The following is a 25,192-nucleotide window of genomic DNA, read 5'->3' as shown; positions in this document are numbered from 1 at the left end:
TGATTGAAAATTTAGATTTTAGCAAGCATATGAATGAAGCACATACAAACTGTGGTAAACTACCTGTTCATTAATACACCTCCAGCCCAGATCATCTGTCCGGTCGCATTCGTACGTTTCGCCGAGAAGTGGATTAAATGGTTTACCGGTGCGATTACTAGTGGTTGAATAGCTCGAAATAGTAAATGCCGTCACATATGCTAGCTGCTCGCAAGTGTCTTTGCACTGTGCGGCTTTGTCCAAAATTTCCGAATACTCAAAGTCTTCGGTTAATCTGTATCGGGTAAATGCGTATTTAATTTCAAACACTCAATTTACGTGCAATGGCCATACAAACCTTTGAAGCATCGACAGAGGTTCGTTGAAGTTCACCGGTATAGGAATTTTGGACAAATCCTTGCCGATGCAGTTCTTGATGATTGACCACAAATTTAGCGGATAGTTGGGCTTATCGGGAACCCGCGTTCGTCGTCTTCGGGCCACCTTCGTGGATTGATTGTTGTTTGAAAGGGTTGGTGTTAGTGCTTGACTACTGTTAACAGATATTCTATCCGTCATGTCCATATTGTCTAGATTATCGGTGACTACTAATACCTGAGAATGAAAAGGAAAGAAATAAAAATGTTTGGTAATTATTTAGCTCTTGACGCTTCCATTTTATTTTATTTTGCTAATTCAAAATAGTAAGTTACATTGTGAGCAAATTAATCAAATCTATTCTTTTCTTCTTTTCCAACTTTATTTCTTATGTTCTTATCTCTGTCTTTTTACGAAATTCAAATCCTGGACCTCAACCCTCGTGTAAGTTTATAGTTTTATGGTCTGTTATTATAGAAACCAAAATACTTTAAAATATGTTGGAAATAGCTAGTCAGTGGAAATTTCTTACCCTATTCACTTTTACCTGCTGAAATATATTAAAATAATTGGTTTCTGATATAAAAATATTTAAAATGGGTCTTTTAGTTTGGTCTTCTTCTATATATCTTATCGCTTATATGCAGACTCATTTCATTGAGACTGGGTATTGGGCTTGATTAATCACCCGGTATTGTTACTCTGCTAGGTAACTCTAATTTTATCCAATAATTGCATCTCTCAAATCAGAATGATATGAAGCAGTTCATATAGCATATAGCAATAATTCATATAGCGAGTTACATATTTGTATAAATCGTCATACGATCTGCAATTGCTAAAGATGGCCTAACAGCTTGGAAATAGACCAGAAAAGTGAAAGAAATATCTGCTCGTTAATTTATAAACTTTTGTGTCGCAATTTACTGTCAGCAATGAGTGTTAACTGGAAACATTGACGAATTCATTTGTTATAGAAGTTACAGTATCAAAGTTGGAATTTATATACTTCATGATAAAATACTGTATGTTTCATAGTTATAATGCAGTTTTCAAGTTCAAGCAATGGACACTCTTAATTCTAAACATTTATTTTAATAACACAAACTCTCCATAGAGTATTTCACACTCAAGCTAGATCCCGCTACTTGCAAACGGGAACAAACTTTACCCTGTAGCAAACTCTGATTTTTCCAACAGGACAGGTCCGGAATCAAATGGTAGAAATTCGTGTACAAACCTCGCACCCGTTAGCGGTCTGCATTTTGGGAACGTTTAATTGCGCTCTAAACGCTAAACGATTGTTTCAGAATCGGAGAAGAGAAATTCAGCTTGAATTCAACTCCATTCGGCGTGGATTCAACGTAGTGAGCCGTTGCCTACCAAATATTATATAGTTTTAAAAAGTTTTTGTTCGCTTTGTTGATATACCCTGAGTGGGTGTCTATAATCGCATGTTTGTTGCAATTGTTGAAAGCAGACTTTGGCACAAATTAAATTGAATTTGGTCAAAGTCACATGGGTCGATGTTAAATCAGATTGTACCAACTTTGTTTTGAAGATTTCAGGAAAACGTATTCCAAGCACCGAAATCTAAGACATTATATACAGTTTGCGATTAGATTAAGGTGAAACAGTTACTTTTTCTCCAGTTTAGTGCCTTTGGAAACGTGAGTAGGTGGAAAAGTCGGCCATTGTGACGGTCATCTTTGGATTCCGTGATGTTTCACCTTAAAAGAACAAATTTAAGAAATTGTACGAAAAAGTTACACGTCTTCTCGGTGAGAGTCGAACTCACAACTCCCAATTCGCTGGACAGGTGCGTTACCAACTACCGCAGCCGCATGTCTATCGAATTGGGAAACGCGAGTTGGATTTGTCATGTCGACCAATCTAAAGTGATATTAATTATTGTACCTTTTGGCTTGGTACCTTTTATGTGTTCGTACCTAGGGTATTTCTGAGCTATAAGTACTGGCTGCAGTTGGCGCAGAAGAGAGACTTCCCGGACTGTGGACTGATTAACTTATTATTTTATTTTTTATTTACAGGATATAAAAGGATTCTCATCGTGAAGACGAGTAACTTTATCGCACATTTCTCTTCAATTTTTATTCATGTTGAGATACTTCCAGAGAAAATTTCACAGTATTCTTCAGGAATTGGCCTAAGATTTCCTCCATATGTTCTTTATTTCTTTTCTTTTCTTTTTAGGAGCAGGGAAAAGCCCACTTGCCCTGTTCTCCAGGAGGTTCTCAATTAATTTCTCCTGGAATTCATCTTCTGTGAAAATTTTAGCTCTCTGGGTGGTGATTTGAAGGTGGTCTTAAGGCGAAGTTGGTTTATAGCGAAATTACTATGGAGAAATTTTGAAAATTGTTCCAAACACGTTAGTATTGTAATGTATGTACAAACTTATCATCCCATAGTGAAAACTTCTTTTATAGTTTTCCTCCATTATTTTCGTCCAATTTTTTTTAGTTTATCGGGAGATACCACCAGGAATCATTTCACAGATTTCTCCAGGGCTTCGCAACAAGATATTCTACCAGATTTTTTTTTGCACGAATGAAATTAAGAATTCTCGCAAGGTTTCCGTTAGCAATTCCTCCAGAAGATCAAACATATTTTCTTTGTTTTTCAAAATTGAGGGGCCCATATGTAAGTGCTATTTTGGTTCTTCTATTTGAAAGCTAACCCAAGTAACCAAATAGCACTTTAATTCGCCATGTGGGCTAATATAGTGCTATTATACAGCTAACATGCCCTATATTAGCCGTATAACAGCCCTGTATGTATTTTAGATGATTTGCCTTTCAATTGAAAGAAATACATAATTCGTTGAAGATCGGCCTATTTTTTTGCGTGTATACAATGAGTGAAAAATAGCTGAAATAGCTCTAGATCCGTAATGTAATAATAGGAAGAAAAACATTCGCGAGCATTTCAAAAGGAACTCCTGGACCCATGAAGAACTTGGAAGGTTTCTCTGTACAAATGTGTAGTACAATTCTTAGAAAAAATACCAAACGAAATCCTGGATCATATCCTACAGGGATCTCGAAAATCTAAGCCAGATTCCTCGGAGAAGTTTGTCTGTGTGTTGTTTGACAGAGTATCTACTCGTTTATCGAAATGAAATTCCCTGATATTTCCAGGTTTTACAAAACAATCCAGGTTCAAGAAATACTCCAATTATATATGGCTAAAACAAACTAATGTTTTTTTTTTATTTAATGGCTATTTATACACTTCTAGATATATTTTAAAGTATGCTAAGATATATATTTTATTACACTTGTAAGATCTCTGTTCATCATCGTTCAAGAGTTCAAAATTACTCATAAATGTTACGAAACTTTAAATATAAAGTTGGTTAAATTCCAGATTTTTTTAAATCAAATATTTTTTATATATTTTAAAAATTGTGCATAAAGCAGGGCTGGTAGCGACTAAATGTCTTGAAATAGAAAATTTAGAAACCCTTATCCTGAAAAAAGTGAAAAAAGAGGAACCAAAAAGAGGCCGAAAAAGATCAAACTGTAATAATAATAATAAAAAACAAAACGACACCTAACAGGAACTAGGAGTAAATAATGTGATCAAACCAGACATTTCTCTGAGAACATGCCTAATTTTTTTTTTAATTTTTCCTGGCATGGCGACAAATAATTTCTTCATGTTAGATGGATGAACAGATATCTTTTATTGAGAGATTTCAATTTTTCTTTCGGTGTTCATTTAGTGATCATTTCCCATGAAAACTATCCAAGAATTTTCCTAAAGAATTCCTCTAAAAATTATGCTTTGGACATCTCAAAATAAAACCTGAATTTTTCCAAAAAGTGCAACAAAAATCCTCAGGGCTTCCATCAGGATTTCCTTCTCTTAGTCCTCCAGGGTTTCATTCAGTGATTCTCCAATCGGTTTTTCTAGGACATCCCCAAGACTCCCGTTTAAAATACACACTTAAATTATTTTATGGATTCCTGTGAAATCTCAACAGCTGAACAGTTCGGTAAAATAAATTAACGGAGTACGGTAAATTTTTACAGTAAAAATTCACAGGAATTCATCAAATTCCGACGAAATTACGGTGTTTTATTTCACCGAACTGTTCAGCTGTTGAGATTACGGTGAAATTCACCGATTTCTGGTAAAATAAGCTTAGTGAGTATGTTGGAATATTCATCAAGAGATGTCTCCAAGCATTTCTCAGGATTTTCTACAAGACAGTCCTACAGAAATTGTTTAAGATTTCAACTAGAAATTTCCCTGAGGTTACCTTCAGAAATGACTACAGAGATTGCTACTAAGATTTTTTTTGGGAATTCCTCCAATAATTCTAAGAGATTTTACACGGAAGTTTTAGAAAAATTCTCAATCATTCTTCCATGAGTTTTCCATGTATTTCTCCAAAGAAAAATAAGGATCAAAGCTGAGAAAATGCTGAAAAAAAATCTTACCTATTCCTAAAGCAAATCTTGGGGTAACTTCTGTTATTAAACGTTGCAGTGCTCAAGGATTTTTGAAGCAAATTCTGCAGAAATTCCGGTAAGCATCCTTTGAACAAATGCTGAAAGTATTGGTAGATGAATTTCTAGAAGAATTTCTGGAGAAAACCCTGTATTAGTCCTTGAAAATGAATGAAACCTTTGGAGGAATCACTAAGATAATTCCTGAAGCTGTTCTCGAGAAATATAAAAAGACATTTTGCATCATATTTATCTGCAAGCAAAATAAGGAAAAAAAGATTTTAGAAATCATTTCGGTTAAAATACAGACTTGATAGACCTTTTATCAAAATGAAAATCGTCTTTATAAAAACCTGCTACCAGCCCTAGATATGTTAATCCTTTACTGATTTAATATAGTGATATTAAAAACACCATTCATGTTTTGGTAAGTCGGTAAAATTTCATACTCGAAAGGATCCTCATTGAACAGCTTCAAATAGTGGCGAAGCCGATTTTTTTTCGATTGAAGATAATTTTCTGGCAAATAATGTTAGCTCTGGGTTTTGACGCAGAAATCCATTGTCGTGAACATGTTGTGTCATGAATTACAGCCTCAAAATAATTTCGCTGATTGTGATCGAAATTCCCTGAGAATTCCAGGATTTTTCCAGGTTGAATGAAATCCCTTGAGAAATCTAATTTTTACAGGTAGTAGACACCCTGTTTGAATCTGAAAATTTTATTGCTGCATTCATTGCGGTAGGTTATCCCGGGAGTCCTTTCAATAAGGTTTTGAAAAATACATGGAGGATTCCCTTAAGAAATTACTAGATATTTTTAAAATAATGCAATCCCAGAATGAGAAACCTTAGAAACGTTATAGGGAATTTCTAAAAAAAAAATTCTTGAGGAATTCATGGGTCAATTACTTGAGGAATCTTATGGATTCCGTGGAATATTTTTTAAAGGAATCCTTATGAAAAAGGTTAGACGGATTAATTGAAAAATGGCATAGGATCTACTAGAGGGATTTTGCTGGATTGATTGGTAGGTTTTCCTGAGTGCCTCTTCAATAAGATTTTGGGAAATACATGGAGAATTTACTTAAGAATTACCAACATTATTTTTTTGTGTCAAAACCAATTTTTTTCGCACGGATGTTTTCTAGCAATATTAACAAGTTTGAAATGAAGTCGGTTATTAGATCACTAGGTAATTTTGTGTGTTCCAATAACCGCTCATGCAAAAAAAATAAACAAAATTTTAAAGAAATGTCGATTTTAGTAAACAGCCTTCTTTAAAGCCGTGGTTTGACCATAAACATATGAGGATAAATAACGAAATAGGGGCCTTCCTTAGCCGAGTGGTTAGAGTCCGCGGCTACAAAGCAAAGCCATGCTGAAGGTGTCTGGGTTCGATTCCCGGTCGGTTCAGGATCTTTTCGTAATGGAAATGTCCTTGACTTTCCTGGGCATAGAGTATCATCGTACCTGCCGCATGATATACGAATGTGAAAATGGCAACTTTGGCAAAGTAAGCTCTCGGTTAATAACTGTGGAAGTGCTCATAAGAACACTAAGCTCAGAAGCAGGCTCTGTCCCAGTGAGGACGTTAATGCCATAAAGAAAAAATAACGAAATTCGAAGTAATGCATTTTTTAGTAAGTTCGTCACGAAATCTGTTTACCGGAAACACTTAGATGCAGTAACAAATGCAATTAAATATTTTTTATGAATGTTTTTCAAATTATTTTTATTTTACCGCTGATCACCTATACTTGGAGCTACATTGTGACATAAAAATAGTATTGAACGACACAATATTTGTTTTATAATAAACACATGACCACATAACTTTCCATAAGGAGATGGAGCAGCTGTGCCGGTCTCAAGAAACACCTAAGTTCTATTAGAAGCTCAACGCATCCCGCAACGGCTTCGTGTCGCGAGCCGAGATGTGCAGGGATAAGGATGGGAGCATCTTGACGGACTAGCGTGAGGTGATCGAAAGGTGGAAGCAGCACTTTGACGAGCACCTGAATGGCGCTGAGAGCACTGGCAATGAAGGACGGGACAACGGAGGAAATGCCTTCGTCAGTACTGCGGAGGATGGAAATCAACCAGCCCTCTCTTTGAGGGAGGTTAAGGATGCCATTTACCAGCTCAAGAACAATAAAGCTGCTGGTAAGGATGGTATCGGAGCTGAATTCATAAAAATGGGTCCGGAGAGGCACCGGCTGATAGGCACAATCTGAGAAACAGAACAGCTACCGGAGGAGTGGAAGGAAGGGGTAATATGCCCCATCTATACAAGAAAGGCGACAAGTTAGATTGTGAGAACTTTCGAGCGATCACCATTCTAAATGCGGCCTACAAAGTATTATCCCAGATCATCTTCCGTCGTCTGTCACCTGTAGTAAACGAGTTCGTGGGAAGTTATCAAGCCGGCTTCGTTGACGGCCGATCGACAACGGATCAGATCTTTACTGTACGGCAAATCCTCCAAAAATGTCGTGAATACCAGGTCCCAACGCATCACCTTTTCATCGATTTCAAGGCGGCATACGACAGTATCGACCGCGTAGAGCTATGGAAAAGCATGGACGAGAACATGCGGAGAGCCGGGCTTAACAGCCGGGGTACGATTTTGACGAGATCCAGTCAATTTGTTTGCTTCGCGAATAATATGGACATTGTCGGCCGAAAATTTGAAAAGGTGGCAGACCTGTACACTCGCCTGAAACGCGAGGCAGTAAAAGTTGGACTGGTGGTAAATGAGTCCAAGACAAAGTACATGCTAGCTAGTGGAGCCGAGCGCGACAGGGCTCGCCTAGGTAGTAGTGTTACGACAGACGGGGATACTTTCGAGGTGGTCGACGAATTCGTCTACCTTGGATCCTTGCTGACGGCTGACGATAACGTTAACCGTGAAATACGGAGGCGCATCATCCGTGGAAGTCGGGCCTACTATGGCCTCCACAAGAAGCTGCGGTCAAAAAAGATTCACGCCCGCACCAAATGTACCATGTACAAAACGCTCATAGAGCCGGTAGTCTTCTACGGGCATGAAACGTGGACGCTGCTCGAGGAGGACTTGCAAGCACTTGAAGTCTTCGAACGTCGGGTGCTTAGGACGATCTTTGGCGGTTGCAGGAAAACGGTGTGTGGCGGTTAAGGATGAACCACGAGCTCGCCCAACTCTACGGCGAATCCAGTATCTAGAAGGTGGCTTAAGCTGGAAGGATACGATGGGCAGGGCATATTGCAAGAATGCCGGACAGCAACCCTGCAAAGATGGTGTTCGCTTCGGATCCGGTTGGCACAAGAAGGCGTGGAGCGCAGCGAGCTAGGTGGGCGGATCAAGTGCGTATCGATTTGGCGAGCGTGGGGCAGAACCGAGGATGGAGAGGCGTGAAATTGTTGATTCAGTGTTATCTATTTAGATGTTAACTAAATAAATGAATGAACTTTCCATAAATGAACGGAATCTGGTGCGCTGATGGTAAATTCATTAAACTTCTGAACAGATTTTTCGAAAGAATCCCTGGTTGAATTCATGGGTCAATTACATGAGGAAGCTGAACAAAATACATGTTTAAATGCATCCCTGTGAAAAATAGCATAGAAACTCCTTGAGGGATTCAAAAATAAGTGAAATATTGCTGCAAAATATTCCCGAGGAAATTTCTGCACTATGGGCGATAGATGAAAAAATAACTTCTTCTGATACGTTTTTCTTGTACATCATTCCATAGTAAACACTTCTATTAAGATATTCCTGGAATATCGGGCAAGATTTTCGGTAGTCATTAAATTGAGTTAAGGCCATTTCGTTGTGGAGTATTCTCCCCTATCAAAATTTCGATTCAAGAATTTAAATGCGGCTGTTTTTCGAAAATAAAAGAAACGCTGCTTTCATTGCCATCTGATTTTTTATGGTATCTATGGCAAGTATCTACAGAGATACTCTACGCCCTGGGAAATCGAGAAAATTTCCAGCACGAAGAGAATCTCGACTGGTGGGATTCGAATCGGTCACCCTGAGCATAATATTGCTGATTAGTTGCGCGTTAAACGCTACAACGATGTGGCCTTCTTTTAGTAAATAGCCAATCTATAATTAAGACGGTGTTTTTTTGTCAATATGGCAAACGCGTTACAACGCTGGACAACGTTTGATTTCAAGTGTTCGATTAACATAGCCAGAGCAACAAATATGAGCAACAAATATGCGATTACAGGTAATGTCGTGGCTGATTGTGATTGAGCGTGCACAGAAGTGAGACAGTTAATTCAAACGTTCGGCGAAGTTATGTTATGGATATACTATTGTCGCTTGTTTTTGAATGCCAAAATGGGAAACTGCTTATCGCGCAAACAAACAACCAACCAATGTATGACAGTATCTTATGGACACATGCTCTGAAAAGTAGAACCTTCACGTTCCACTCAGTCATAACAAAACTTACTTGCTGTGTTTCACTATTGCCTTCTTCGCCCTCTGAGGAGCTACCCGTAGCGTCGTTGGAGTTACGTCGGTGATGAGCGACCGGAATTTTCAATATAAATGAACTATCTTCCTGTGAAGCGACAGAGCCACCTTCCTCTTGTGCATCGTAGAACTCGTTGTCTTCGTCATCAGATGCTGAAGCTGTTGCATCTGAAACAAAAAGGAAAAATGTCTTAATTAGTATTAACCATATCAAAATTAACAACATTAATGATATCTTGCAATAATCGGGTATAAGAGTAATGGATTCATAATAATTTGAACAAAGAACTGGGTGAGATGATAACGTTAAATGCATTGATTTACACATCGGTCATTGATTCCTAGGAACAAAAATGCAAACAACTGTTAGTAATCGAATATGCTACTCAAGTAGCTATGACGAATGAACATCTGTTGTGGCTTATCTATCTAATCGCATAGTATATGTCGTTGTCTGTAAACAAAGCACGACGAATGAAGTACAATTCAGGGGTATTACACCATGCGATAGCACGTTCGTAATGCTTGAAGTTTCTAATTAGATAGAAGCAATAGTTCAAGTTTAGGGATATACTCAATGATGCTTTACTGAGATATCACGTGACATTATCAGATCACCCACAAAAAGTTATATATTTGCGCCTGTCAACTTAGGTCAAATTTATATTTGTTTTTGATTTTGGAGTGTTGAAGAACTTCATGGCTCAAATCATTATCAAGGTAATTACCATTCTGCAAAATAATATATTTTTCGGTAACCCGGTAATTCTTAATAAACCCTTCGATTGTCTGTCCAATGCATTTCCTTTTGAAACAGGTTCATAAAACTTTCAAGGTTGCGACATTGGCATTGACATCGACGACAAAATTATAAACAACAAGTGGCGGTAACTGCAATGAGTAGCTTTGAGAATGGCGCTCGAAATAAAACAGTAACTTTGGTGTACATATGCACACATAGACAAATTTCTCCTTACAAAATTTTGACGGTATTATAATATAACGGATACTAACAGGCAAACAGTGAGTGCATTATATTATTACATCAGGGTTTCGTCGAAAATAACGATCTATAGTAATGAGTGATTATTGAATACGACGCATCATTCACGCGTAAGGGTACCTCAAAATTATGGAAGCGAAGCATTATAAAAAAAACTCTTACAATTTAAAATCAAATATATGGGCCAAATCTTACGGGAAAAGCCTATTGTACAAAACAACTACGACATTTAGTCCATACACTGACAATATATGGAGAGAACCTCGTCGTTTCATACATAACAATGTGTAGGAAATGGTGACCTGCTCACACATTGTGTACATCTATGCTTCCAATAAGGGAGACAAAAAAGAATCACTAATCACGTTTCATTGAGTCAATGGCCAACGAATATAAACTAGATGGCCGTCATCCTTGAACAGGCAGAGGCAAAGTCAAAGGTAATAAATAGTAGCAAGGTATGTAGGCGCTGAGCAAATCATATCTGTGCAATTCCTATCTTCGATCAGCGTTTATGATTTAATTGAATGTTGTTTAGTTATTTTTCTTATTTACTGTGATGCATCCATTCAGTGTCGTGTTCTTTGGTGAAATAGAAAATGCTAAAAAATCCACAGAATACTTTTTTTTTCTTTCGTGAGGATTGTAAGGAATATAGGAAGATAGGATTTTCAAACATTTCGGCATTTTGAACCATCCCTACATTCGAAGTAACAGAATTCGGGGTAATGTGGTAAAAACATGGAGATCGCAACAGCTAAATGAACCGCAAGTCCACAACGCTTTGATATGTCGTCTTCGTCTTTCGTTATTTGAGAAAGTGTACCAATAGAGCAATATAGTAAAACACCTGCACAAAACAGCCATAATATACCGATAAATTTAATAAACATATTTTTTAGAAGGAATCAGTCGATAGATCTCAACTTCTTTTATCATTCAAATAAATAAAGCTTGAGCTTGAGCTTCAGCTTGATTGGACGCCCGTGGTAGCTACTCCAGTATCGCCAGATCAGCTGCACTTACACAAGGAATCAACCAGATGACTGCTTGGGACTAACAGACACCCTCAGTGTATAAGTGCTGGTGATCTTCTATTTTTAGGCGATATTGGCGCCTGCCACGTCAGAATGCTGACCAATGAGGGGAAGGGGGAGGAATTGGTGATACATTAAACTGGCTCCCACAGTAGACCGTATATACCACTGCGTCTACGCCAGTTAATGCGGGAATGGTGAAGGGGTGGGGTATTTTTTATGGCAGAGAGGCTTGCTGGTTTGGTTAGCAGACTGCCTGTGTATCAGGTGTAAGGAAAGGCGTGCTATAATTATGGGAGAATGGAAGCGTAGGGAAACGGCTTTTTCTGTCCGTCTCGGGTTCTAGCAACTGCTATGAACTGTGATAGATATATTAAGAGTGGTAGATAGAAGCAAGTGAAAGATACAACTACAAAGTACGAGGAAAGGGACGGGCCTGGCATTTAACCCATGACCTTCAGCTTATGAAACAGAAGCGGTAGCCATTAGACCACCAACCCCGTCCCTTTATCATTCGAATAAATAAAAATGAAATTAATTCAGAATTTACCTACAAAAATTCATGCAGCAATAACAGGAACACCGTTCCTTTATTAGTGGCACACCCATTGCAATGCATTGAATTCTAATGGGACCCTCCACTATTGGTACTAATGCGACACTACAGGTGCAGAAAGGTACATTTTTCAAGCACATGAATGGTTTTCTATAGTTATATTATCAAACTTAATAAATGTTTTTCGACTGCTTGTATTAGCATCGTATTTCATAGAAAAATATCACATACACGTAAATTAGTGCGAAACACGTCAAAACACACTACCTTTACAATTGTAGCTACCTCCACTAAGGAAGTGTTTACCCTATCGACTTCAGGACATATCGTGGCGCTAACATTGACCATATACCAAAATTAACTAACTAAAGGCACCGACGAAAGACTCGACCTTGAGCGACTGAATCAGGCGGATGTTGCGACCGCATATGCTAAGCTAGGAAAGTAACGGCTTGTCGATATCTCTTTCAAAGACCGCTGGAGTGCTGTAGAAGCACATGCAAGAAAATTGTCGCGTTCGACATAAAGATTAATTCGACGAAGAGCGATTATGGAGAAGAATAATGCTGCTGCAAGACAGAACATGGAAAACCATGCCTGGAGGAAGCGAAGTTAAGTTGCATCGTACCTAATAAACACGGATGTTCTATCGAAAGACGAAATGTGCAAGGTTAAAGAGTATTCTGTAGGATGTACGTAAGGTGAAGTGATCGAAAGGTCGAAGTAATACTACAACGAACATCTGAGTGACGCTAAATGCACATACACAAAGGTACAACACAGCGTGCGAAATGAAGCTGAAAAGGGTGGTATCGGAGCGGAGTTCATCAAGAAGGATCTGTAGAAGTTGACTGCTTGTCTGCATCGCATAGAAAAAAATGTTCTGATTTCAACGAAGTGTAGAATGAAAGATTTGATTTGGGAAGATTCATTGCCGCTTTATCGTCCTACCGTTTCGATTCATATTCCGAACTTAAGGCCAGTGACTTTAAATGCACCTGATAAGCGTACATTACCTGATACTTGTAAAAATAATAATTTCTTTACTAACCACAGATAGGGCAAACGCTCCCTTAGTGGAGGTAGTGTGTTTAGGCATGTTTTGCACTAATAAATGGTTAGGTAATATATTTTTTATATTGTACGATGTGAAAATGATGCAAGTAATTTAATAATATCTATGAAATTTAACCGTAAATCCATTTAAAACAATTATTTTGCTTAACATTTTTCTCTTTTGCACCTATAGTTGTGCATCAGTAGCCATAAAACATACCTCCACTAAAGGAACAGTCTACCTATTATTGGTGCAAGCCTTTTTGCAGGAAAATTTCAAATGAAACGTGATTTTTATACATTTGAATGGTAGAAGAATTTGAAATCTATCGACTGATACGTTAAAATCATATATTTCATGATTGTATCACCATGTTTTAGCAGTTTTCCCTTAGGTGCACCACTAATGATACATTTGCCCTAATATGGATATGAAATTCACAACTGACATCATAATGGGAACTAACAGCGCCACCACGATGTTGCTACGTGTGTTGACATTTAAAATGATCGTTAATTGACTCACATAGTTCTACAATCGGACTTAAACGTCTGTTATGTGTGGTCTAACTGTGAGCTGTTGTGAGTGTTTTTATGTAAAAGTATGGTACAACATTTGGAACATTGTGTTCAATCTGTCTCATATTTCGAACAGCTTTTCTCAAAACATTTTTTCAAGTATGGGAATACATTCATGGGAAATGCATTTGCAAATGCTTAAAAAATAATGGAAATAAGTTTGTTTTTCACCGATCTATAAACGTATGAAAATTGAAACATTCTCGCCCCATCGAGGAGGCACATTGGGTAAAAAAAACTGGAATGGATCACCTGCTTTAAAATAGTATTCATACTCCTAATACATCAATATTCCAAGCATATGAGTTTTTTAAACCTTTTTCATAGACAAATAAGGTAGTAGTTCACGTGAGGTAGAATTGAAATCGTTATCAACAATGTAAGCTCACGTTAATGACTCAACTAAAGAACTGCGAACTGCACGATTTGCACACGAGCAACAGATAACGAACATGTGGTCGTCACACATGTCAGCCCAAACCAGCGACCTCAGGAATATTTTGCATCAAATCGGTACGCGATCGAAATTCGCATGATAGCGTTAGATTTTGACGCAATCTATTGTTCATACTTGTCTTCTTGGAAGTTGCCTTGACTGAGCTGATATTCGAAAGTTTGATTAGCACTTACTTTTTCTTGGAACGATAACGTCGAATTTTATTATACGCTAAGTAAAAATACTGTTTGTTTGCTTGTATATTTATGGCACTTTACTTAAATTATGAATATGGCCGGTAATATGATGAGAAACATGCTTGATTTTTCAAACATCTTTGTTCTTCTTCTTCTTTTTTGGCATTACGTCGCCTATGGGACAGAGCCTGCTACTCAGCTTAGTGTTCTTATGAGCACTTTCACAGTTATTAACCGAGAGCTTTCTTTGCAAAGTTGCCATTTTTGCATTCGTATATCGTGTGGCAGGTACGATGATACTCTATGCCCAGGGAAGTCAAGGAAATTTCCATTACGAAAAGAGCCTGGACCGACCAGAAATCGAACACAGACACCTTTAGCATGGCTTTGCTTTGTAGCCGCGTACTCTAACCACTCGGCCAAAGAAGGCACTTCAATGAAAGCAAGTATTACCAGCACCTGAAATACTTTGATAACTTTGGTCGTTTGCTTCCTAGCAACTACCGATTCATTTGTTGAGAACTGGGGTTAAGTCGTTTTCTCACCAGTCAGTGACGAACGCAACAATTTCCAACCCTGATCAAAAAAATTGTAAGTTAACATTTTTAATTTTTAATCGGAAATGGAGCTTCTGTTTGTTTTCCATTTAATCATTAATTTCACAAAAAAAGACCATGGCCAAAACCTATAACCAATTAGATGATATTCTTGTGTTTTTCATAATAATTCCATACAGAACCCCTCAATTTGTGCACTCCTAGTGTTCATCCAAATAAGTTCCTCTTTCGGGAGGACACTCATATTCCGATCTAGAATTGAATGAACGATGTGACCCAGGGGCCCAGATATCCGTAGCGGTAAACGCGCAGCTATTCAGCAAGACCAAGCCACCGGTCGAGGATCTTTTCTGCCGAAGACACCATATTTCTAAGTGATCAGGCTCCTGAGATATTTGCGAAACAAATGTTTTATGTTCACTAGCTCCACCTAGTGGCAAAATTTTGAATCAATTAGCTCAAACAATGATAGTCCTTAAGTTACCAAACAACTTTGCCGAAGACGTCATCTTTCTAAGTGTTCAGGATCATGAGATCTGAGGTACAAAAGTTTCATGCTCACTAGCGCCGTCTAGCGGCAATATCCCCAATTTCTTGGCTATAATAATAATAGCCCTTAAGCTACTGAACAATTTTGCCGAAGACGTCACCTTTGGGATATTCGCAAAACCAAGGGTGTTGTACAAAGTACAACGCGCGACTACTCGCGTTACAAAAATTCGCGCGACGACCGAAAGGTTAAATTGTGAAGAATCCATGAGAATCCATTTATCTTGAGAAACTTAATTGAGAAAAGCTGGAAAGTATTGCAGATATAATACTAGTATGAAATGCAGAAGAAATTTCTATACGAACTACATGAACCATTGTTGGTTGAATTTATAGAGGAATTCCCGGAATAACACTTGACATATTTTCTGAAATAATCACTGGAGAAATGTTTGGGGTTGTTTCCTCGGAAAACTCGTAGAACTAATTTCCTTGGGTTTGGATTTCCTGGGAAAATCACTAAACTCATTTCTTTTAAAACTGTTGAAAGAAGCTATGATAATTCCCATACAAAGTGATAGATTGTTTTTCTTCCGTTTTTCAACTAATCCGGAGACTATTCCTAAAAATTTTCATCGCACAAACCCGACGGAACCCTGGATAAATTCAACAGTGAAAGAATCAAGTAAATCCGTTGACTCGTGCTCAAAATGTTTTGTGACATACAAGCTAGATTTGATAATTGAATTTCCAACCAGCTTGAATAAACGTTTCTTCAAAAAGGCCCATAACATCGTTACTGAATCATATATTGGATTCTCTTAGAATTTTGGGGCATGCATTTCAAACAACCCTGGGAGCGATTTACATTTTTGCATATAACCGGTTTCACTGAAATGTTCAATGGGGTTCTCATAAAATCATTCACAATCAATTTTTCCTCGGAAAACTTTGATAGTGTTTTCATACAAATGTTTGCAAAATTCCACAGAGGATTGAAAAACTCACGTAATTCTAGTTGAATTTCTAATAGAATTCTGTAATTTTTTTAATGAATGATTTTTACAAAATGAAGAGCAGCATTTATCACAGGCAGAATTTTCAAATAACACCATGTGTAATTCGGACAGAAAATTAATACAGATTTCTGATCGAATTCTAGGAAAATCATGAGCTTTATTCGCAAAGTACGCAGTTTTTTTTCAGGATTTTCATGAATTCCTAGGCAAGAATAACACAGAATCCAATGTTGCATTTGAACGCGTTCAGTTTGCGTTCCCGTTCAAGCCTTTGAACGAGGGATCAAGTAGGTTTGAACATTGAGCAGTTCAAAAATTTGAACCCATGCGAGCTGAAAATTGAACGCGGAATTAAAACTGTCGTCATGGCAGACACACGACTTATTTCAATGTTGCAAAGTTTTGCAAAGATGTTAGGAAACATTTTAGGTGCCATATATTTGTAACGATTGGTAACTAGGTTCTCGTGCAAAATTTGAACGCGTTCAGTTCACTTTTGGCTCGCGTTCAGTTTAAAATGCATCACTGACAGAATCCATGAATGATTTATACATAATCCTGAGTAATATCAATTACCTTGATCTCAATTTCACCAGAGGTTGATATAGCTAAAATGTTAAAATTCCTGGAAAACCGACAAATTTGGACCACCGTTCAATATTTGTTCACCCATTTTGCCCGCGGTTCGAAAAGTTTGGGCAGACCAGAGCTAAATGGCCGAGGACAGTATCCAAATCTTTTTTTTTATCTTCTTTTTTTAATGTGATCGGTGTTCAGACAGTCTGGAACAAGTGTTTTTCAATGGTTTCAGGAAAACGTGCCTACCCCAAGCAATCGAAAAAACGAAATATTTGCATTATTTTCTGTAAGGATGGAACTTAACTATATTATCCGTATAACATTTGATACAGTGGTTTGATTTGATACAGGCATTGGAAAAAAATAATACTTATGCAGTCCTTAAGATATCTTTAGAACGCCAAAATATACTGCTTCGCGACTAAAAATGGATGAATCAACGTCCGAAGTTCGATTTTTGGCCAACTTCGCCGCGTCGCGAGTCACTTCGCTATAGTGCGCATCTATGCCCTCCACCGTGTGCATCATGCGCATTATTGAGAATCGAGTTGCGACGCGCCGAAGTTGGTCAAAAATCAAACTTCGCACCTTGGTTAACCCATTTTCTAACGCGAAGCAGTATATCTAGTTCAGTCTGTCAGCGATCAGATCACCGATAAATAAAACTACATCCTGAAACGCTGATTAGAAAAATGTCAGTTGTATGGATTATGGAGGGAACCTTTCAACCTAGTTGACACTTCTGAATTGAAGGCACATAGTTGCTATGTTGATCCAAGTGAGATTTTGTCTTCCGGAACCTCACATCATCGTGCGCTAGTCTACACAGGTCCACAGCGGTGACAAATGGTAGATTATCGTGTTACCGGAATGCTCACATCAGTAATTCTCTTCCGGTCAGGATGAACGTCGGTAAGCGTCTGGTGCAAATAGGTGGTCGTTCAACTAACAACGGAGACAAAGAAAAAACGCTCAAATTCATTGCAGCAGTCCATAAATTACCGTGAATTTGTTCGTGACTACGACTTTGCCGTAATGTTGGTTCTGTTTTGGGATTTATTTACATTACAGAAACACAAGTTATTCACCGTATAAGGTAGGGTAAATGATGGCTTCGGCACCCTGAGGGTATTTTCGGCAACACTAACTTATCGTCCTTGTTAGAATTTATCTACGGAACAAGGGTTACCTTCAATGTACTCAACATGTTCCTTGAACTATAATCTTCCATATAAATCACATTCTTGACGAAAATATTATATAACATGGGTTGTATTATTAAATGAAATAAATGCTTACGAAATCATCGTCATTCGTGAGCTGCCGAACAGAACAACACAAGAACAGCTTAGGAAAAACTCACCACTTCGAAAGGTCCAGTTCTCCGCTCCAATGCCAATTTTTTTTACAAAATCTACGCACCGATCACTTATGCACAATTAAACTTTTGATTGGTCTATAAAGCACTCGAAAATACTTAATTTTTATGCTTCAAATCACAAGTAAAAATTAATGAACTTTGTTTTCCTCGGCAATCACTTTTTATTACTGCACCAGGTTGCCAGAAAACCATATTCAATTGCGGTGTAATTATTATTCATGATTTAAATTCACAGAAAAGATCGAACACAACTAATTAACTTATTGGAATTATGCAACAAAGCATGCATGGATAATAATTGAGCCTTTCAATGCCTTCCTTATTTGAAGATTGTAGCGCATAAACTTCAAAATACTGAGAAACATATAAAATATACGTCTTTTAATAGGTTAACTATTTTGGCAACACTCCTGTTGTTTTACAGGCAATCAGTGGATGATGTAATTGTGTCAAATCAAAAGTGAGTAGATTTGAAAAGGGTCTATTCTGATTTTCTCATACACTGAGAAGAATATGAACGTTAAAAATTACTGGCAAGGTTTGGATTTTGATCCGAATTAGCTGATCGAACTATTCGGAGAGTGATATTCAAAAAAAAAAAAAAATTAAATCCTGGGACATCGCAATCGGATTTTTTTTAATACACCCCAACCTCTTTTTACGACCGTTATCGGGGGGTCGTAAAAAAAAAATCTGGGTAATAATTATGTTTTTGAAAAATGCAACGTCTATATGCGGAAATACTGATTCGGGATATTCGGCAAAGTTAAAGCATGGGTTGAGAACTTTCCAAAATGGCCGTTCAAGTTTTCATATTTTGGTAATAGATGGCAACACTGCTCGATTGTTATCAAAAGAGCCAATTTTATGGGGGTGTGATATGCAAATACCAAAAAATTTCAAAGATGACGGTACCGAATGTCGACCAAAGTTGAAGGAAGTGTTGCGTGCTATACAGTCGGCCGAATCACAAATGTTCATGTGGCTGGCAGCACTGTTCAAGAAGAATAAAGAAAAGATCAAAACCATAAAACTTGAGCGGAACAGAAAAATAGAATGCTTAGCAACATAGCAATACTCTTCAACTGTAATCCAGTTTTTCATGAAGGGTTCAAAATTTTGTCGTAGCTGGCAACACTGCTTAAGTTAAATTGCGTCACCGGCAGTACAAGTGTGCATGCAACTTTTGTTTTGCGGATATCTCAGGATCCTGACCACTTAGAAAGATGGCGTCTTTGGCAAAGTTGTTCATTAGCTCAAGCGCTATCATTATTAAAGCTATGAGATTCAAAATTTTGCCACCAGGCGGCGCTAGTGAGCGTAGAATTTTTGTTTTGCGGATATTTCAGGATCCTGACCACTTAGAAAGATGGCATCTTCGGCAAAGTTATTCAGTAGCTCAAAGACTATCATTATACTGTCCAAGAGATTCGAGATTTGGCCATCAGGCGGCGCTAGTGAGCGTAGAATTTGTGTTTTGCGGATATCTCAGGATCCTGACCACTTAGAAAGATGGCGTCTTCGGCAAAGTTATTCAGTAGCTAAAAGTCTATCATTATTCTGGCCAAGAGATTCGAGATTTGGCCACCAGGCGGCGCTAGTGAGCGTAGAATTTTTGTTTTGCGGATATTTCAGGATCCTGACCACTTAGAGAGATGGCGTCTTCGGCAAAGTTATTCAGTAGCTCAAGGACTATCATTATTCTGTCCAAGAGATTCAAGATTTGGCCACCAGGCGGCGCTAGTGAGCGTAGAATTTTTGTTTTGCGGATATCTCATGACCACTTAGAAAAATAACGCCTTCGAAGATGTTGTTCAGAAGCTCAAGCGCTATCATTATAAAAGCTATGCGATTCAAAATTTTGCCAAGGGCTATTATTATTTTTGTCAAAAGATATAAGGTTTTTCCCACCAGGCAGCGCTAGTAAGCACGATATTTTTTGTTTTGCGGATGTCTCAGGATCCTGGCCACTTAGAAAAATGGCGCCTTCGGCAAAGTTATTCAGAAGCTCAAGCGCTATCATTATAAAAGCTATGCGATTCAAAATTGTGCCTCCTTGCGGCGTTAGTGAGCATGAAACTTTTGTTTTGCGGGATCCTGACTACATAGACATGGCATCTTGGGCAAAATTGAGCTTCTCAGCAAGTTTATCGAAGACGCCATCTTTCTAGGTAGTCAGGATCCTGATATATCCGCAAAACAAAAGTTTCATGCTCACTTGTGCCGCTTGGTGGCAAAATTTTGAATCTCATAGCTTTTATAATGATAGTCCTTGAGCTACTGAACAAATTTGCAGAAGGCGCCATATTTCTAAGTGGCCAGGATTCTAAGATAACCGCAAAACAAATGTTTCATGCTCACTAGCATCACCTAGTGGTAGAATTCCGCAATTCAGTGATGGTGGTTCTAGCCCATGAACTACTGAACAATTTTGCTGAACATCATGATCCTAAATTTTGAATACTTTGTAAGATATTTATAAATATTTATAAAAACGGTCGTTAATCTGAATTTCGGTCGTTAAAAAGTGGTCGTAAAACGAACCGTCGGTAAAAAAACGGTCGTAAAAAGAGGTTGGACTGTAATACCATTCATTCTCTCGGTAATAAATTGGTGATAGAGCGTTCAAGAGCAGCAACCTTTACAGACCAAAACCATATCGAGCCATTCAGCTTGTCAGTGAATAGTTCAATTCACGGTGAAATTCTTGACATTAAAAAAATGAAAACAACTATGCAAGTACCATCGTTTGGGGTGAGATTTTGGCCAAAAATGCGTAAGTTCTCATTTATTTTTAAATAACTTTCGCAATTTGACTTGATATGTTCGGTTAAATATGAGAATACGTTGCAAATGCTGAACAAATAATTGAAATTTGATTATTTTCCTTTAAATAGGAATCATTTGAAAATTGGCCAAAACTCACCCCTTCGAGAAGGTGACATTGGGCCAAACAAACTACACTCAGGAAAACGAACTATCGATAAACATAGGAACCCCATATGAAAATTCGCCACAAGAAATTGGATTGAAATTCATAAATTTACGTCATGGAACCGAAATTTGAAAACAAAAATAGTTTTCGCGGCAACCTGGAATCGAACCAAGGACCTTGCTTAGTTTTGTAACAAAAACTACCCAAAAACATGATTTTTTTTAAAGAAAAAATCGAATGTCTTTGGATTATTTAAGTTTTTTTTGCCGAATATTACATGTTTCATTTAAAACTTATGTTTCTAAAGCATTTTGTTTGAATTACACGTTGAATAGTGTATTTTTTAACATGTGCAAATATATCATTGTTTCAAAATTATTTAAAAAATGTTGCCAAGTCCTTTTCAAAGGTTTAACAAATAAGGAAAACCAGTTTCAGCTTTAAGAATATTGTTTAACTGATAAAAATTAAAATGTTGAATAACTTGGTCAAAACAGTAAAATGCGGCGTATGCAAAGTTTGAACACAATTAAATAAGCTTCAAAACCATGCAAAAAGATTTGGAATCGGTTGAGTATTCATGAAGTTATGGTCAAACAAAGATATTTTTTCAGTAAAATAAAAAAAAATGGAGTAAACTACTTTTTATTGAAACTAGTTTTGATTTTACACAAATTTGATGTTCTACAAAGTTTTCAAAAAAAAATAATTTTTAAGTTAATGGTGCTGAAATTACCGAAGTTATGGTGACTTCACTGAAGGCCATTTTTTATAACTTGAAAATTCACCTCCAAGACGCTTGCACCTCTAAATTTTAATATTTCTGGCTCAAACTTCGAGGTTTCTCTACTAATATGATTCGAATTCAGAAGAGTACACGAATTTTCGGTTTGAGAACTTTTGAAAAATAAGCCGCACCCTAATAGACTGTAGCGCATGTGCGAGTAGCAAATAGGAGCATGCATGTAACTCATTCAAACGCAACTCTGAAATTCAAGTAATCCGATAATCGCATTCCGTGGATTTTTCTTGCGAGCACAATATTATGAATCAATTAACCATGACGTCACGCTGCAACTTCTAGGTTGGATTCGTACCTGCTGCAAGTTTATTACCATGACATGGCAATTTCTAAAGCCGAAATGCTCCATAGTGAGATTGAATACAAAATTTATTCGATAAAATAAATGAAAATGAAATTAGGCAGTGTCCATTTATGACATAACGTTAAAATGTACAATTTTCGACCATTCCCCCTCCGCAACGGTCTTTGCATGAAAAAAAAATGTGTTTGAGCCGCAACGTTTGAGCCTACTCCCCCTCCCCCTAGAGCGTTACGCAATATGTGGACGGCGCCTTAGTCTGCATAAATTTAGTGGCGTTGTGTATTCAATTTGAATCTCCGCATTTTATTTCAAACTGCAATTCTTTTCTCAGTGTAGTCTGTATTTTTCTGCATTGGCCCTTTCAACGAGTAGAACATAATGGGTGACGTTTAATTTCAGGAATTGTCAACAAATACGAAATGTTACCAATACATAAATTAGTTTTTGCGCAGTTTTGGATTGCCGAAGTGAACATTTTTGTTGCCGACAATAGTAATTGCATTGCCGATAAAAGAACAAGTGCCTCGTGACTTTGGTGAGGAAAATTAGAAGATTAAGAGAACAAAATAGTGTTTTATGTATAACAATCAATAAACGAAGAGTGCTCAAGTGTAGTTCAGGTGTCTCCTGCTAATTGTTGTGCTCCATTGTTGCGTAAAATTGCCTTCTTAAAAGTTCAGCTGCTTAGGCTGCCGACAATACGTAAGTTCCCCTATGTATCACCTAAATGTTTCGATGATTTGTTATCCCAGCAAAGCAATCGTTTTGGAGGTGGTTTATTTTAGCTTTTAACTTAACCCACAATACTCGGTTTATCTCAGGAAGAGTACCTTTCGTACATACAGTGTATCATTATTAGAGTGACATGCAAAAAGCTTCTATTGTACTTTACCTAGTAGAATTATTGATGCACATTTAACATTATTGTATCGCTGCCACTATGTTGATCTTTCCTATATCTGTTTATATACACAGGAATTTGTACAGCAAATCACGCTACCGCATTTGCACTTGCCACTGTTGCATTTGATGGTTAGACGTATGACTCGTCGCACTTCGGTTCTTCAAATAATATCACATAGCCCTACTATTTACTACACTAGGGTTTATAACTTTGAACAAATCACAGACAGTAACTAAAATATTGGTACTATGGGAAGAAAACAAAACTAGCGCTAGCCGATCATAATACTGTATGTACAATATTCCACGCACATTTAATTTAGGAAGTTAAACTCCGAGGACACGTCATTCTTCGCAGTCGAGGATATAATTACGATAATCCGAATTGGAACAGCTGTCGTACGCGTGACGTCACAAAACGATGGGTTCAACGATTCACGAAAGTAAAAGCTACAAGTATGCAAAATCATATACTAACTCAAGAAAAGGGAAAACTAAAGAAAATCGCGCAGGTTCCAATAGTAAGCTATCGGCGTGACGACTCCCGATTTCGAACTACTACCGTCGATGTCGGTATAGGCCTATTCACATGACGTCTCAAATCAGCTGATCGGGAAGCACTTTGACAGTTCTTCTATGAAATTGACAGGCCCGTGTTAGCACCGGTCCTCCACCGATGTAAACAAATACATAGACGGATCTGTCACATGAAAAGGCCTATTGCTGAAAAACTCCCTGACAGCAGCGAGTGGCTGCTGATCTGCGAATTACCTTCTATTACTGACATTGATGATGGCTATGCCATACTGATGCTCTGTAGGGGACCTAATGTGAGTGAGTATTGTACGTACAGCTACGAACGATATATGGCATGGTTTCGGTGGAAGAGGAAAAAATACAGCGGTCGGTACGAACATCGTATGATTGCGTCTGCCTATTTTCTTGGGCTGGTATCACGAACACATTGCAAAGTGGCACTAACTGTGCCTTTGCCTGGCAAAATTGATATGATGCACTGATTTTAGTAAGCTGTGTGTTCCTTCGCATGCGAACCAGTTTGTTTGTGTTGAAAACAGTATGGTTCATTAGTGGTATGCGAATTTTATAAATAAAGAAGAAACGTTTTAGCTTGGGGAACGTGGAGCAAATCGAGTCGAACTACAGTTACAGTTACAGATGTAGAATGTTTGCTCCATACCCTAACTTTTTACTTTTAGTACATGTGAAACATTCTATTATCTTTCAACAAGGTCAGAGCGTGCTATTAAGTTCAAAGCATATTTGCACTTCACTGAGAAAGCATAGAAAGGCACAATGACAGCAAGGTAGATGTACTGATTTTCACCATAGTATTCGCCTTCCAAAATTATATAATAATATATATAATAATTCGATGTCAATAGGCATAAGGGTGCGGCTTATTTTTCGAATGCACTCAAAACCAAAAATTCGTTTGCTCTTCTGAACTCAAATTACATGAAAAGTGAAACCCCAAATTTTGAACCAAAAATATTAAGGTTTAGAGGTGGCGCAAGCGACTTGAAGGAGAATTTTCAAGTTACAAAGTATGACCTTTAGTGAAATTTTCATAACTTTGTTATTTTCTAATCAAATTCCAAGCTCTTAGCATAATTATTTTTGAAATCAAATTTATTAAAATTAGTGGGGCATCAAATTAGTATAAAATCAAAACAAGTCTTAGTTCCTCTTTTCCTCTTTTTACTTACTTTACTTACTTTTACTTTTTACTTGACTCCAACCACTACCTGATGATGGTGAAACTGCGCTCAAAACTATCTGTCATCAACGATGGACGGTACCCAATGAGAATATATACCGAGGTGAGGAAGACGACATTTAGTGTGAGTGACATCCGTGTACGGTGCAAAATGTATCACAAATACAAGCAAGCGAGCTCCCATAAGAAGTTGTGTAAAATAGTGACGTATTAGATTTTTGTTTACGTTTTTTCTTGTTACTAATACATAGCCTTTGCTTCTTCTTCCACACCTTAGTATATATTCTCATTAGACGGTACAATCTAGCGCAACTGA

General features: G+C 37.6%; 1 protein-coding gene across 4 annotated transcripts in view; it reads right to left on the bottom strand.

Moving 5' to 3' along the window:
• Positions 1–25,192, bottom strand: part of LOC5579855 (oxysterol-binding protein 1) — an 85,845-nt gene that overhangs the window by 10,827 nt on the left and 49,826 nt on the right. For all 4 annotated transcript variants that reach the window (XM_021852528.1, XM_021852530.1, XM_021852529.1 and 1 more), the window contains 3 exons: positions 9,283–9,473; positions 338–594; positions 64–274 (listed from right to left, as the gene is read on the bottom strand). In XM_021852528.1, coding sequence (XP_021708220.1) covers positions 64–274; positions 338–594; positions 9,283–9,473 — 659 coding nt within the window. The remainder of the gene's footprint in view (positions 1–63; positions 275–337; positions 595–9,282; positions 9,474–25,192) is intronic.

Source organism: Aedes aegypti, chromosome 3 (genome assembly GCF_002204515.2).
Source record: "Aedes aegypti strain LVP_AGWG chromosome 3, AaegL5.0 Primary Assembly, whole genome shotgun sequence".
NCBI classification, from domain to species: domain Eukaryota; kingdom Metazoa; phylum Arthropoda; class Insecta; order Diptera; family Culicidae; genus Aedes; species Aedes aegypti.
Note: the sequence above shows the minus strand (reverse complement) of the source record. Positions and strands in the feature narration are given on the sequence as shown.